The 16,093-nt window shown below is 46.1% G+C and overlaps 2 protein-coding genes across 2 annotated transcripts in view; one reads left to right on the forward strand and one right to left on the reverse strand.

The window, feature by feature from the left end:
* Nucleotides 1-2,265: 2,265 nt before the first annotated feature.
* LOC311225601 (uncharacterized protein) lies at nucleotides 2,266-3,765 on the reverse strand (the record flags this gene model as incomplete). The annotated part of the gene is made up of 1 exon (XM_084310970.1): nucleotides 2,266-3,765. One exon carries the CDS (start codon nucleotides 3,763-3,765, stop codon nucleotides 2,266-2,268), a length of 1,500 nt encoding a protein of 499 aa, XP_084167096.1.
* Nucleotides 3,766-4,410: 645 nt separating this feature from the next.
* cadm1b (cell adhesion molecule 1b) overlaps nucleotides 4,411-16,093 on the forward strand; it is a gene marked incomplete at its 5' end in the record, with an annotated part of 172,790 nt that continues 161,107 nt past the window's right edge. The window contains one exon of the mRNA XM_084310984.1: nucleotides 4,411-4,477. Within this exon, the coding sequence (XP_084167110.1) occupies nucleotides 4,411-4,477 (67 nt within the window). The remainder of the gene's footprint in view (nucleotides 4,478-16,093) is intronic.

Genomic DNA, 16,093 nt, shown 5'->3' on the forward strand with positions numbered 1-16,093 from the left:
ATGGTGTATTATGGATTATTATTGTACACATATTTCATACTTTCTCTATTTATATTATATAATACAACTCTGTACATACATCTGATTAGCACTACACTCAGTAGTACTCATTTGTATATTTTTTACCCAGTTTAATCACCTGTACATTGTATATTGCTGTTGTACTTTACTGCAACATTTGCTCTCTGGTTGGATGCCAAACTTATTTCCGTTGTACTGTATAATGACAATACATTTGAATCTAATATAATCTAAACGTCTCCCATAATCCCATGTGGAATGGGGCACAAAGTAGCATGATATTTTAATAAAATGTGAATTAACTCATTCATTCATACTATTGAACACACACATCTTAAAAACTATTGAACACACACACACAAACACACACACACACACCCTGCATCTTAATATGCACATACACTTATACGCAAGACACTTTCTGTAAATAATTTACTATTTTATTTTATCTTACCTCATTTTATATTCTATTGTATGTTACTACTACTTATTGTTACCATTTTGTATTCATTGTTGTTTCTTAATTGTGCACTGTTGAGTCTGAGCTCGAAACACAAACATGTCATTACCTGAAATGCCCCTGTATTGTTGTGTATTGGACAAATAAACAACTTGAACTCATACAGAATTCATGCAGCATCTCTTGAGTCAAGTAGCAAGTGCTGGGACCGAGTGCTCAAGCTATTTCACAATGATTTGTCAACGCATTCAAGTTTTGTTTTATTTGTACATTACAGTGAAATGCTTGGTTCTGTATGACCCTCCTGAGATTGTGCTTCATATAGTAAAAAAAAAAGTAAAATAATAAAGACCAAACACTGGTCTAGTGTTAAAAAGTGTTTCAAGTTAATGTTAAAGGTGAGTGTTTAAAGTGAGTGCAATGCATGTGGCTGTGTGTGCAATGAGTGTGTATGTGCATCAACGCAACGTCAGACATCCAACGTTGTTGACATCAGATGCTGGATTCCATCGGTTTCCATGCCAGCGCTACCCTTCACTCGTATCTTGAATCGTTAGCAACTTCCACCAGCGCCATCGCTACTCTAATAATAATAATAATAATAATAATTCATTTAATTTGTATAGCGCTTTTCAATGACCCAAAGACGCTGACAATAGGCAAAACAAAGAACAGAGAAACATAGAACCACAGGGAAACAAGCAACATTATGAATACACAAGATCATAAAACCACGAGTAGCAAACAACAAATACAGAAGCCAATCACAGGGAGACGATCAGGGAAGTAAGGGAAACCGAGGGGAGGGGGGAGGGGGGTGGGAGACAATCAGGGAAGTAAGGGAAACCGAGGGGAGGGGGGAGGGGGGTGGGAGGGGCAGGAGACGGAGAGAAAGTAGCGAAGGGGAAAGGGAGGTGGTAGGTTGGAGGAGGGTGGTTATGGGTAAAGTGTGAGGGTCGGCGATCCACTCCACTAGTCAAATTACTTACTCGTGAGTAGTACGTCCGTTGATAAAGAAAAGCAATGTCCACAGCCGCTCCAGTGTATAGTAAAGATATTCAAATGGTTTATTTGCAAAGTCTTTCTTTACAGAAGTGGTCCTAAATCTATACTTTCCTAAATATTCCTGTCACTCCTACACATACAGTACTACTACAAGGTAAGAAAACTGTTTTTAAGCAGACATTTCCTCAGAGCGGCAGTTGCATCTTCGACCAGACTGGACGGGACCGAAAGGATGGACTCAACAACGAGGGAAGGAACACTACGAAGGAATTTTCATGTGTCGAGTCGGCAGTGATTTTGGAGACTGGGAAAAACCAGTTTTCTTACCTTGTAGTAGTATGTGTAGGAGTGACAGGAATATTTAGGAAAGTCGATTTAGGACCACTTCTGTAAAGAAAGACTTTGCAAATAAACCATTTGAATATCTTTACTATAATAATTTACTAAAAAAAAAAAATTTTGTGATGTTTCTTCTTGACTTGTTTAAAGAAGACGTGTCCGGCCCATGGGGACATTAACTTGTGATTTTGGGCTTTACAAATTAATTTGATTTGATTTGTTTCAAGCAAATAATATAATTAACTCCTGAATCTGATGTTCCAAGTGATAAGAATTAACTCCTGAATCTGATGTTCCAGGTGATAGAATGAACATTAAGAATGATTTGCAGTTTTTAACCCAGTTTTCTGATGTTAACTGGGTCAGGGTCCAATCAGCAACATCACATGGACCTCCAGTGGTCCCCACGCCCTGCCGTTCTTCCTCTTCCTCTTCCTCTCTCACATGTCTTCCACGCTCCACTTGTAGGCCATGTCCTGCACAGCCTTCTTATCCGACATCCTGGCGTAGCGCTTCGCCTCGAACCCAGTAGACCTGTCGACCCCGTCCCAGCGGTATCCCGGGGGGATGTTGAAGCGGTTTGGGTGCGGAGCCGGCCCTTTATACTTTGGCCTCTCTTTGACCTCTTGCAGCTTGTTGCCGCGTTCCTTCTTGCGTCGCATCATGGCGGCCATGGGGTCCCCGTCCCTCTCCTGCTCCCTCAGCATGCGGTCCAGGTCTTCGTCGTCACGGTGACGGGCCAGAGGCTTCTGGAACTCTCTCAGGGCATCATCGACATTCTGCTGCTGCATCTGACCCTGGACCAGCCCCTTTCCCCACTGGGCGTATTTCTGGTCCCTGGCTGCTTTCTCTCCGGCCTTCTTCCTCTGCTCCTCCCGCTCAGCCTCCAGGTCTCTCCTCTTACCACTCCTGTCTCTGAAGACCGTCTGGGCTCCACGGGCTGCGTCTTCTAGTTCCTGGTTGTCTCCGTCTCTGCGTCGGTGCTCTTCCTGTTCTTTCCTTAGAACCTCGAGAGGAACCAGACCAGCCGTCCCACCAGACAGCATCCTCGGGCCTTGTGATTGGCCAGGCCTGCGGGGCGGGGACAGGTCATCATCCGAGTCCCCGCCCTCCTGCGCTGGTTTCCGAGGCGGTGATTGGTCCCATTGGTCCGTGTCAGAACCCCATCGAGTCTTACGCCGTCTTCTGGGTGGAGACTGGTCTAAAGCCTCTCCCTGCTCTGGCCTCTTCCTAGGAGGTGATTGGTCAGAGTCTGAAGCTCCACCCTCCTGTGGCCTTCTCCTCGGTGGTGATTGGTCCGAGCCCGAATCGTGCCTGTTCCTCTGGTTGGAATCTGGAGATGGTTTCTGATTGGATGTTTCTCTCCGGGCAGGGGAGGAGTCTCTGCAGACCTGCTTGTGGTCTTTCCCCTCCTGTTGATTGGCCGGAGGGGGGGAGGGGCTAAGTGGGACAGCCTGCTGTCTCCGTGGCGACAGGTCAGGGGAGTCGTGGCGACCTCTGACAAGCTGGGCCTCAGGTGAATCATGTCCGATTCTCTTGACTGACAGGGGTTCTGGCGAATCATGACAAGTCCTAGCCATGGTAACAAGTTCTCCCTCTTCTACTTCCTCATCATCATCATCATCATCATCATCAAAATCTCCCATTACTTTCCACTTGCTAGTCCTGAAGGCTTCCAGATCCTTCACCTCTTCGGGGCGTTCATCAATCATCTCAACAACCACTGGTGCCTCATCCTCTTCCTCCTCGTTCTCCTTCTCCTCTATAGTGTTCATCTGCTTCCAGTCCAAGTCATCATCCACTATTCGCATTCGTTTGTGCGTCACTTTAGTGCGTCTCCTCTTCGCCTTCTCCTTGGTTTTCTTGGAGTCTTCCGCTGATAAATACCATGTCAGATACGCAGCTCTAGAGAGCTCTGCTGCTTTGTTGTTAGCCGCCATGTTGGATTCAATTCAGTCCGTTCCAGTCAGTTTTCTTACTATCCAAAATCACCGCCGACTAGACACATGAAAATTCCTTTGTTGGCTTTTGGCTTCAGTCCATGGTTGAGTCCATCCGTTCTGTCCTATTCAGTCTGGTCGCAGATGCAAAAAGGACCAGTTCTGAGGGAACGCCCGCTTATATAGAGACCCAAAGGTTCTAGAAGGTTCGGCCGTGACATCATACGGTGACATCACGAAGGTTCCAGAACGTTCTATCATGACGTCATCCTGTGGTTGGTTTTACGTTCTAGAACGTTCTACTATGACATCACCCCCAAACGTTCCGGACTGTTTTACGTTCTAGAAAGATCCATTATGACATCACCACAAACGTTCTAGAAGGTTCTAGGTTCTAGAATGCTCTATTATGACAAATACGACGGTTCAATGACTCTCTCTAAATCCCATCAATATTAAACATTCATATAATACAATAACCAAAATATATATAGCTTTGGCTCTTACACCGGCCCCTAATTGTCCTTCTAATCTAGAAACAATTACCAACTACTAAAACCCCAGGAGCTAAACCAAACACTATTTCAACTGATAAGGGTCTCTGCTGCGGGATTACCAATACCTGGTGCCAGAGGTCACTAGTACATGGCACACCGTAGGAGGACGGTCTTTACCACCGCCTCAGGCAGCCTCATGGAGAAGACAGACCTTGGTGATAGGTCTATCTAAAATGGTCGTCTTTGTCTTGACACGGACCCGAAGCACGAGTCCATGCTGGTCAGGAACCACCTCGATGACCCTGGCCAGGACCCAGGCGTTGCAGGGGGGCCGAGTCGTCGATGACCAGGACGCAGGAATATCTACCTCAGCTCCAGGCGAAGGTTGAATGCTTGGGAGAACAGGTAGGTTTTGAGTCGGGATTTGATGGTGGAGAGTGAGGGAGAGTCTCTGATGGTCTGAGGGAGGGTGTTCCAGAGTCGGGGTGCAGCGTGTGAGAATGCCAGGTCTAAGTGCTGCACGATATGACGCCGTTTGGAATTGTATCAAATTGAGCTCGGTTACAGACTGTCCTACTAGGATTGTGGGAGTTTTGGCCTCCGTGTTAAACCATGTTATATCCACGCCAGGTTTTTTAATTACATTTTTCATCTCCCGGCACCACCCTGCTCCCCGGTTACAGTTGTGTGCTCACTCTCTCCCTGCCGTCCAAGAGAAGTGGCTGTTATTACAGGTATTTTACACGTTATTACACCCCCCCTCTTTACCTAAGTGTCGTCAGTGATCCAAACTTCAACATAATGGGCAGGCCCCACCCCCCAAAAAAACAGAACTAGCAAACATTCTCTAGTTTATTAACTGAGCTATTGATACAAGGATTACCATAAGACAATTGTCATTGAAATGTATGTATTTTGTGTCAGTAAAGGGTTTGTTTATGGTAATGTTTGTAAACATCGAAGTAAAACAGACATATGCTGATGTACATGGGGGGTTAGGACGGTTCCAAAAAGCGTATATATATGCGCTATGGAACTTTTTCATAAAAAAATATAGCTTTTTTAGCAAACTAAATCACGTAATTGGGCCAGTGTTTCAGCGATGCATGAAACACGGTGAAGTTGCCCCGTACAGCTCTTCTGGTCAGGCCATGCAGTGCCAATCTTCCATCTTATCTTAAATATACAAATCAAACTCTTCAAGAATGTACAGTATGGGCACAGCTGGGTAGTACAGTGGACTAAGCACTCGCCTACCAGCACAGAGACTCTGGGATCGAATCCAGCTGTCAGCGGTACCTCCGTACGTGTCCTGGTCTTTGTAAACTGTTCAGCAGGGATGGGAAATAGCGTGAACCTCCACATGCGTTACGTTCCCCCAGTGAAACTCTTCGCTGTCAGGTGTAAAGAAGCGGCTGGCGACTCCACATGTATCGGAGGAGGCATGTGGTAGTTCTACACCCTCCCCAGGCTGACAGTGGGGCAATGCGCGCAACGACCAGGAAGGGAATTGGCATAACGACTAAATTGGGATTGGTGACAAGTACAGAAAGCCCAAAAATAAATAGAATAAAACATTTTAAAATGTTTTAAGAATGTACAGTATGTAACCCTTATATTTCATTTCACACCTTTATTTAAACACGAAAGGCAACTGAGGTTTGCCTCATTTACAGTCACGTCGAGTGTACATACAGAAATAAGCAAAAAAAAAAGGCATATAAAATCACACAGCATATAGAATCACAACAATACAACAAGGCGAGACAAAAGTAAGGATAACAAATCAATTAAAACACCTACAACTTGATTGCCAAAAGGTTGGAGATCAAGGTTTTAAACTCTGCAACAGAGGGGAGAATCTCAAGCTTTAAGGACCGTTGGAGTTCATTCCATGAGCTTAGGGGCATCATAGCAAAATACAGATTTATCCTGTTCCCAGCAAACTCAGAGGACCTTAAGGACCAGTCTACTAGGTTCCATGAATGAATGAATGAATGAATGAATGAATGAATGAATGAATGAATGAATGAATGAAAACTTTATTTAACAGATTGTAGAATGGGTACAATACAGTAGAGCTCAATACACACAATTGTTAAGGGGATGCAGACCAGAGAAAGACGTTTGTCTTGTTTACATCAGGGTCCCCCATTTTCAATTCATATCGACATTTATGACATACACAACATACATGACATTTATGGCATAGGGACATACAGGTATTTAGTACTGATACATTTGTGACATAAACGGTATTCAAATATACAGCACTGTTACCCATAGATCCTGACAGAGTATATACATATGATGGGGAGGGGACTGTACATTAGGAGGGGGTGGGTGGGTGGGAGAGAAATATACATACAGTGGGGAGGAGACTGTGCATTTGGAGGGGGTGGGTGGGTGGGAGAGAAATATACATACAGCGGGGAGAGAATATATACATGCGGTGGGGAGGAGACTGTCTATTTGGAGGTGGTGGTTCCAGCATTCCATTCCACTAATGATGTAGTATAAGAAGGTAGCTTACAAATAAGGGCCTTAAAATATGGACAAATACCAGTAAAATAGTAAAAAAGCAGCAGTTGTGATTGGAGGATCAAAACGAGAGCGGAGTTTACCATACAGTAGGTCAATTGCGGCCTTAACTCTTTCTCTGCCAGCTATTATCCTTATCCTGTAGTAAATGCGCTACGCTTTATATAGGCATTTTCACATGTTCATTTTGCAGTGGCTATATCTATATTCTATATTATAGCTATGGGGGCAATACTATGGCTCATTTGACAGTAACAACAGACAGTTCAACATGTGAAAAAGAATACATTTGTTCATGTATACATTCGCGTGTTATCCCGTCGTGAATATGGAGCAATATGTGCATTTTGCTAAATGCGTTTGTGTTGCTCGCCTGGACATGCTACTGTTTCCAAATCAAAGGTATATAATAGGTATTATGTTTCATCATGAATACATCAAGGGGGGGGTAGTTTTTTGATGCTCTGATCGTCATCAACGGCATTCGTTTTGAATACTACATACGTTGATCGACTCGATCGATATGAAATCATTGTAGGATCAAGGTGGAATTGACGTCAGATAGTCCTTACCTTTGATCGGGGGTATTCCAAAAAGAATATAATCCAATGGTCCCCGACATAATCCAGCACAACACATGCATCGAGGGGCCATGGACGTGTTCCAATGTGATCGGGTGAACCGCTAGACTTGCCTGGTAAAAAAGTCTCCACCCGGAGGGGTTTAGATGTGACACAGAGTCTGGAACAGGGTTTCAAAGCGATACTGCCACCTAGCAGGATATGGCCGGTACTGCACTCTTGGGGTCCCAGTATGCATTTTAACGGTAACATAGAGGTCCGTGACACTGAATAGAATATTAAAATCGAAAAAAAACGAAAATGGACCAAATAACGCATATATACGTGATTGGCGTTCAACGCATGGCGAGCAAACGCGTATATATACGTGGATGGCGCAGATTGAGTTAAGTGCACTACTATCATGCAGTGATATGTCACCCATATCCAACTGAATCCATATTATCATGATTATTATATTATCATGATCGTTATTTTAGCACCAGTCATACATTGAAACGCATCATTACTGAAAGAGATCCACCAGGGACCTAATGTACAGTTCTTGTGATGCATTTTGCAAGCGACCGGCGAGCCTCCAGTACGTCATGTCTGCCCGTGTCATGATTCCAGTAGGTCCTGTCTGCACCTGTCATGATTCCAGTAGGTCCTGTCTGCACCTGTCATGATTCCAGTAGGTCCTGTCTGCACCTGTCATGACTCCAGCAGGTCCTGTCTGCACCTGTCATGACTCCAGCAGGTCCTGTCTGCACCTGTCATGACTCCAGCAGGTCCTGTCTGCACCTGTCATGACTCCAGTAGGTCCTGTCTGCACCTGTCATGACTCCAGTAGGTCCTGTCTGCACCTGTCATGACTCCAGTACAGGTCCTGTCTGCACCTGTCATGACTCCAGTAGGTCCTGTCTCCACCTGTCATGACTCCAGTAGGTCCTGTCTGCACCTGTCATGACTCCAGTACAGGTCCTGTATCCACCTGTCATGACTCCAGTAGGTCCTGTCTGCACCTGTCATGACTCCAGTAGGTCCTGTCTCCACCTGTCATGACTCCAGCAGGTCCTGTCTGCACCTGTCATGACTCCAGTAGGTCCTGTCTGCACCTGTCATGACTCCAGTAGGTCCTGTCTGCAAGTCAAGTCAAGTCAAGTAATTTATTTATATAGCACGTTTAAAAGCACAAGAGCCAACCAAAGTGCTGTACAATCAAAGCTTAAAATCAATGTCCTAATATAAAATACAGAAATACAAAAATACAAAAAGGCACAGCAGGACAAGACAGTCCATTCAGAGAGTAGGACAGTAGGACAACACACGGATAGGGGAACACAAAGTACAGTAGCACACAGGGGACAGAGGAGCATATGAAGATATACAGGAGGGAGGGGGCAGGATAAAATTACATGGGAGTGTGTGAGTTAGGGTGTGGGAGAATCAGGGTTTATTGAAGGCCAGGGAATAAAAGTGGGTTTTTAGACGGGCCTTAAATGTCTCCAGTGAGGGGGCAGATTGGATCTCCAGGGGAAGCTGGTTCCATAGCTTGGGGGCCACGGCCTTGAAGGAGCGATCGCCTCTCTTTTTGAGTCTGGTGCGGGGGGGGACCAGCCGAGCCTGGTTGGAGGATCTTAGTGACCTGGGTGCTGCGTAGGGGGTGATGAGCTCGGTGATGTATAAGGGTGCTGCACCCGATAGTGCTTTAAAGGTGAGGAGGAGGATTTTAAAGTCTATTCTAAATGGGACTGGGAGCCAGTGTAGGGAGGCTAGGACTGGTGTGATGTGCTCTCTCTTTCTGGTACCGGTAAGGAACCTAGCTGCAGAGTGCTGGACCATTTTGAGGTGGGACATGGCTGCCTGACTGCACCTGTCAGGACTCCAGTAGGTCCTGTCATGACTCCAGTAGGTCATGTCTGCACCTGTCATGACTCCAGTAGGTCCTGTCATGACTCCAGTAGGTCATGTCTGCACCTGTCATGACTCCAGTAGGTCCTGTCATGACTCCAGTAGGTCATGTCTGCACCTGTCATGACTCCAGTAGGTCCTGTCATGACTCCAGTAGGTCCTGTCATGACTCCAGTAGGTCCTGTCATGACTCCAGCAGGTCCTGTCTGCACCTGTCATGACTCCAGCAGGTCCTGTCTGCACCTGTCATGACTCCAGTAGGTCCTGTCTCCACCTGTCATGACTCCAGCAGGTCCTGTCTGCACCTGTCATGACTCCAGTAGGTCCTGTCTGCACCTGTCATGACTCCAGTAGGTCCTGTCTGCACCACCTGTCATGACTCCAGCAGGTCCTGTCTGCACCTGTCATGACTCCAGTAGGTCCTGTCTGCACCTGTCATGACTCCAGCAGGTCCTGTCTCCACCTGTCATGACTCCAGCAGGTCCTGTCTCCACCTGTCATGACTCCAGCAGGTCCTGTCTCCACCTGTCATGACTCCAGTATAGGTCCTGTCTCCACCTGTCATGACTCCAGCAGGTCCTGTCTGCACCTGTCATGACTCCAGTAGGTCCTGTCTGCACCTGTCATGACTCCAGTAGGTCCTGTCTCCACCTGTCATGACTCCAGCAGGTCCTGTCTCCACCTGTCATGACTCCAGCAGGTCCTGTCTGCACCTGTCATGACTCCAGTAGGTCCTGTCTGCACCTGTCATGACTCCAGCAGGTCCTGTCTGCACCTGTCATGACTCCAGCAGGTCCTGTCTGCACCTGTCATGACTCCAGCAGGTCCTGTCTCCACCTGTCATGACTCCAGTAGGTCCTGTCTGCACCTGTCATGACTCCAGCAGGTCCTGTCTGCACCTGTCATGACTCCAGCAGGTCCTGTCTCCACCTGTCATGACTCCAGCAGGTCCTGTCTGCACCTGTCATGACTCCGGCAGGTCCTGTCTGCACCTGTCATGACTCCAGCAGGTCCTGTCTGCACCTGTCATGACTCCAGTAGGTCCTGTCTGCACCTGTCATGACTCCAGCAGGTCCTGTCTGCACCTGTCATGACTCCGGCAGGTCCTGTCTGCACCTGTCATGACTCCAGCAGGTCCTGTCTCCACCTGTCATGACTCCGGCAGGTCCTGTCTGCACCTGTCATGACTCCAGTAGGTCCTGTCTCCACCTGTCATGACTCCAGTAGGTCCCGTCTGCACCTGTCATGACTCCAGCAGGTCCTGTCTGCACCTGTCATGACTCCAGTAGGTCCTGTCTCTCCACCTGTCATGACTCCAGTAGGTCCTGTCTGCACCTGTCATGACTCCAGTAGGTCCTGTCTGCACCTGTCATGACTCCAGTAGGTCCTGTCTGCACCTGTCATGACTCCAGTAGGTCCTGTCTGCACCTGTCATGACTCCAGCAGGTCCTGTCTCCACCTGTCATGACTCCGGCAGGTCCTGTCTGCACCTGTCATGACTCCAGTAGGTCCTGTCTCCACCTGTCATGACTCCAGTAGGTCCCGTCTGCACCTGTCATGACTCCAGCAGGTCCTGTCTGCACCTGTCATGACTCCAGTAGGTCCTGTCTCTCCACCTGTCATGACTCCAGTAGGTCCTGTCTCCACCTGTCATGACTCCAGTAGGTCCTGTCTGCACCTGTCATGACTCCAGTAGGTCCTGTCTGCACCTGTCATGACTCCAGCAGGTCCTGTCTGCACCTGTCACACAGTAGATTAGAATTAGAATAGAATAAAAGTACTTTATTGATCCTGAGGGAAATTCAGCACTACAGATCGCTCACAATAAACATTTAGGTGGTCAAAAAATCACAAATAAGATACAAAAACAATACAGTCAGGGATATACATTCTAAAATATGTATACATTCTAAAATATCCAGCTATATGCCAATATACAGCCAATATCATGAACACTTCTGGAGCACGTTCATAAAAATTTATTTGGATTGGTGCGCCTGCGCAGTAGAATCAGGAAGTGTCGGGGGCAGCGTGAGCCTCCCACGCGTTACTCCTCGCCACTGAGAGATCGAGCTGCGCAGGTGAAAAGATGCGACTGCTGTTACCTCAAGTACCGGAGGGGACTTGTGCTATGTATGACTTAAGGCCTCTGCATGCTACAGCAAATTCAAAGCAACTTCGACACAACATCGACAAAGCAACGGTGTTGCAGACACTCTACCTTTATGCTTCTGCAAAATCAACGCGCAGCCTATGTAACATTGTACCCCGTATGTAGCTAGGTTCCCTAGATAGATGACGCTTCCCTTCTCAACCAACCCATTGATAAAAGCAGAAAAATAAGTATAATTTTTACTTCCGGGCGGGGGGTTTCAAAATAAAAGAGCGAGTCTAAAAGCACCGTAAATACGTTTATTTTTTACAATATCTAACGTTACACGAACCTAAACTAATCTAAAGTTAGTTTAGGTTCGTGTTAACTTTGGATAATGTACAAAATAAACGTATTTCCGGTGATTTTAGACGTCGCTCTTTTATTTTGAAAACCCCCGACCGGAAGTGTTATAGTGTCTGTTGCTAGCAGCTTGACTTTCTGTGCTTTTCGAGCTAACGTTACCGTAACATCATTAGTTTCCAATGGAGAGGACCTCGGCTCACATGCAGCTCAAACTACCTATTGGAATAAATTACTTGATTGATGTTTAACTTGTCCCTGTGTGTGTCCAGTCATTTCGACTAGCAAACGTTGTATTTAACGTTACCTCATTGTATTTACTTGGTTAGCTAATGTAGCTAATGTGGATAGCATTTTGAATAGACCCAATGCTAGCTGGCTGGCTACATCTTTATTTACTAAATTATGGAGGCTTTTTAATCGTCAAGGTAAGAGGATTTGTCATGATCAACTGAAGGCGTATGCTATGGAACAATATGTGCTTGGGTTTTCAGAAAAAGGCGAGCTATGTGACGCTGATTATTTAGCGTCAACGCTGGCTTCAACAATGGAGGATATTATTCTCTGCGGGACTAATATTATTCTATGACAGCCCCGCCCCCATTCGCTAACCAACCAATCACTGCTACGCAATATCAACGCAACGGTTGTTCAGATTAGATTCTGGGGACATGTACGCAACGTCCAAGCAACACAGTCTACAAGACCCTCTAAAACAACCGCGCTGAAATCGCGCCGATGTTGTGTTGCAGTTGCTTTGAAGTTGCTGTAGCATGTAGAGGCCTTTAGTCCACATTGCAGCCGGCTTGTGGGAGGCAAGAAACAGCGTTCGTGACAGGGGAGGGTTGAATTGGATGATACGAAATTGGGATGGGAGAAAATATAGAAAAATGGGAGAAAAAGTGGATCAAAAAAAAATTTTATTTGGATTATATTTTTGACCGTAAAACCTGTTTCTCGGGTTAGCGGGTCCACCTGGAAAAAAAGAACGAGCATCAGAATCAGAATCAGAAATTACATCTATAAATTACCAGTGCCTGCGGTGGTCTGTCTCTCAGTAGGCCTCATCGTCATTGATCAAGGCATTGCTTCTATTTGGTGATAGAATACTGGGTGCCCCCAATAATGTGGGCTTTCCATCATGCCAGCGCTCCTGAGGCTTTGGCCTCGATGTGACAGTGTGATAATGTGAAGTCCTACACTCGCGCCACATTGCTAAGATCAAACTCGATGGTTTCTATTAATAAGGCCCTTAGTGGACAAACGAGAACGCACAAATTTACTATTCGTTAATGAAAGATTCATCGTTGTAATTTTAATAAATCAGGCTTACATTTCAGAGGGGTGCCAGTGTTACGATTAATGAACAATGAGGGAGACATTGTGCTGAGAAATATGTATTTATGGCTTTTTAACACTATACCATATTTTATATTGTTAATTTATTTATTACTATACCTCTCTACCTAATTATTAGCATTTTGTACTTTAGTTTTGTATATTGTATATTTTGTAGTGTTTGGTCTTTGTTCTTTTTACTTATTTTTTTTACTGTATGAAGCACAATCTCAGGAAGCGTGTGTGTGTGTGTGTGTGTGTGTGTGTGTGTGTGTGTGTGTGTGTGTGTGTGTGTGTGTGTGTGTGTGTGTGTGTGTGTGTGTGTGTGTGTGTGTGTGTGTGTGTGTGTGTGTGTGTGTGTGTGTGTGTGTGTGTGTGTGTGTGTGTGTGTGTGTGTGTGTGTGTGTGTGTGTGTGTGTGTGTGTGTGTGTGTGTGTGTGTGTGTGTGTGTGTGTGTGTGTGTGTGTGTGCGCGTGCGTGCGTGCGTGCGTGTGAGAGAACCTACAGTGAGGTGAAGTTTCCACACACTGGCAAAAGCCAGTTTGCCAGTAAGCTAGCATGGCCTGGCTGGTACCTTTTGGATTCCTCAAGACCTCCAGTTCCATATGATATCAGTGCTTTGCGCTAGCTTACAAATTTTGCTGAAGTAGAACCCTTTTAAGACCAATGGCATATCATTTGGTATATCATAGCAACTGATTCCAACCAAAATCACAATTGGAGCATGAACGAGCCAGTTGTGTTTCTATTCTGGCATCAGATTATGGGCGATAGGCCTGCGATTATAGGAAATGCCTATCACCGCTACAGTCTGCTCAGCAAATGACATTAGGCTACAGGCCCAATCCCTTACAGACTGCAGAGGTTTTAGTGGCTCTGCATTGCTCCTGTGTTTTAAAAGCATTATCTTGACATCTCTTTGCTATCAAAAGCCTCACCCTAATTGCATTAGTTATAGTGTGTCGTTAATTACAGTTTCTAAACGACTATAGTTGTTGTTGTTGGCAGGGGTGTAGGCAGAAATCGAATAAATATGGGTGGGCCATTTCTTTCCCAGCAAATATTAACTTACAGTACACATACAGTATATGATGCTTTCATTAGGCTTACAAAAAAAGGTCAAATGTGGATCAAATTAATAAAAAAAAACGTTATTAGCAAGCAAGCCCCCTTTTTATTTGATGTAAATAATATCTGAAAAGAGAAAACTAACAATATACCCTAACTGGGTGGGTATATGCATAGCTGTTGCAACCCAGTACTGCACACAACAGCACCCCCCCCCCCCCCAACACACACACACACACACACGCACGCACGCACGCACGCACGCACGCACGCACGCACGCACACACACACACACACACACACACACGCACACACACACACACACATAATCTGTCAAATGCCACAGCAGCAAGCATATAGATAAATTAGCTTACTATGGATGGATACGGCAGGGGATGACGAGGCTTTGAACACTTCAATAATTTCGTCATCCTCCAACGGTCGAGTCGGTCTCTGGCTGCTGGAGAGGATTAGGATATCATGAACATGCCGGTGTCTCGCTTGAGAGCAGAGAGTCCAGCCTGTATGTCACCACTGATGCCCATGACGGAACCTCTCTCCCTCCCGCTTCTCACTGTGTCTTAAGCAAACTGCTTTGTTTCACCATGGTTTAACCCTCAACCCACATTAAACCCTTTCACTACCACACTAGAGAAGACGGTTAACCTGTCACTGCCTCACTACAAACGGTTAACCTTTCACTACCACACTAGAGCTATGGTTAACCTTTCACTACCAGACGGTTAAGTGGTTAGTGGTGGTAGTGAAAGTGTTAACCCTTTGTAGTGTGGTAGTGAAAGGGGTTAAAAGTAGCTATGTAGCTAGCTTCCGTTCCTCTGCGCAATCAACACGGAGGGGCTGCTCCCTATATCTGCCACTCAAAAAACAGGCTCATCATCATCATCATCATCATCTATGGTAAAAACCTTTTTTTCTTTTTTTATTGGTCACATAATCAAAGATATATAATTGAAGCAGTATGACTGCTATTCATTGGATGATCCAGCTTTGGCTCCACATATTAATAAAAATGTATCTTTCTGATCAGGCGGGCCTATAGGCCCAACACTGCCTTGTTGGTTCAGATGGTGTTGTACTGTAGTAGTGAAGTGTCCTGCTGGGGAGACTGTGGGCTTAAGAAGTGTTTGACATCACCGCTCCATTTCTCTGTCCAATGAGACATCACAGCTCCATTTCTCTGTCCGATGAGACATCACAGCTCCATTTCTCTGTCCAATGAGACATCGCAGCTCCATTTCTCTGTCCAATGAGACATCACAGCTCCATTTATCTGGCCAATGAGACATCACAGCTCCATTTATCTGTCCAATGAGACATCACAGTTCTTACCCTGCTCTCATCTCTGTCCGATGAGACATCACAGCTCCATTTCTTTCGCTCGTCTTTTCATTATTAGCCCATTGACGGATTTTCTGAGATGACATCACTGCGCTGTTTTGAAAGAAATGTCAGAAACAAATTAAAAACTGTCTGCATCACACTGCCCAACCACAGAGTGAGTCTAGTATACCAGCTGTGTGTCTGGAAAGAGCAGAGAGAGAGGGGGGAGAGAGACAGAGAGAGAGAGGGGGGAGAGAGAGAGAGAGAGAGGGGGGAGAGAGACAGAGGGAGGGAGAGAGAGAGAGAGGGGAGAGAGACAGAGAGAGAGAGGGGGGAGAGAGACAGAGAGAGAGAGGGGGGAGAGGGAGATAGAGAGAGAGGGAGAGAGAGAGAGAGAGAGAGAGAGAGAGGGGGGGGGGGGAGGGAGAGAGAGAGAGAGAGAGAGAGGGGGGGAGAGATATAGAGAGAGAGGGAGAGCGGGGGGAAGAGAGAGGGGGAGGGAGAGAAAGAGAGGGAGAGAGATATAGAGAGAGAGGGAGAGAGGGGGGGAAGAGAGAGGGAGAGGGAAAGAGAGAGGGAGAGGGAGGGAGATAGCGAGAGAGGGAAAGAAAGAC

The sequence above is a fragment of the Notolepis coatsorum genome (assembly GCF_963971535.1).
Source record: "Notolepis coatsorum genome assembly, chromosome: 1".
NCBI classification, from domain to species: domain Eukaryota; kingdom Metazoa; phylum Chordata; class Actinopteri; order Aulopiformes; family Paralepididae; genus Notolepis; species Notolepis coatsorum.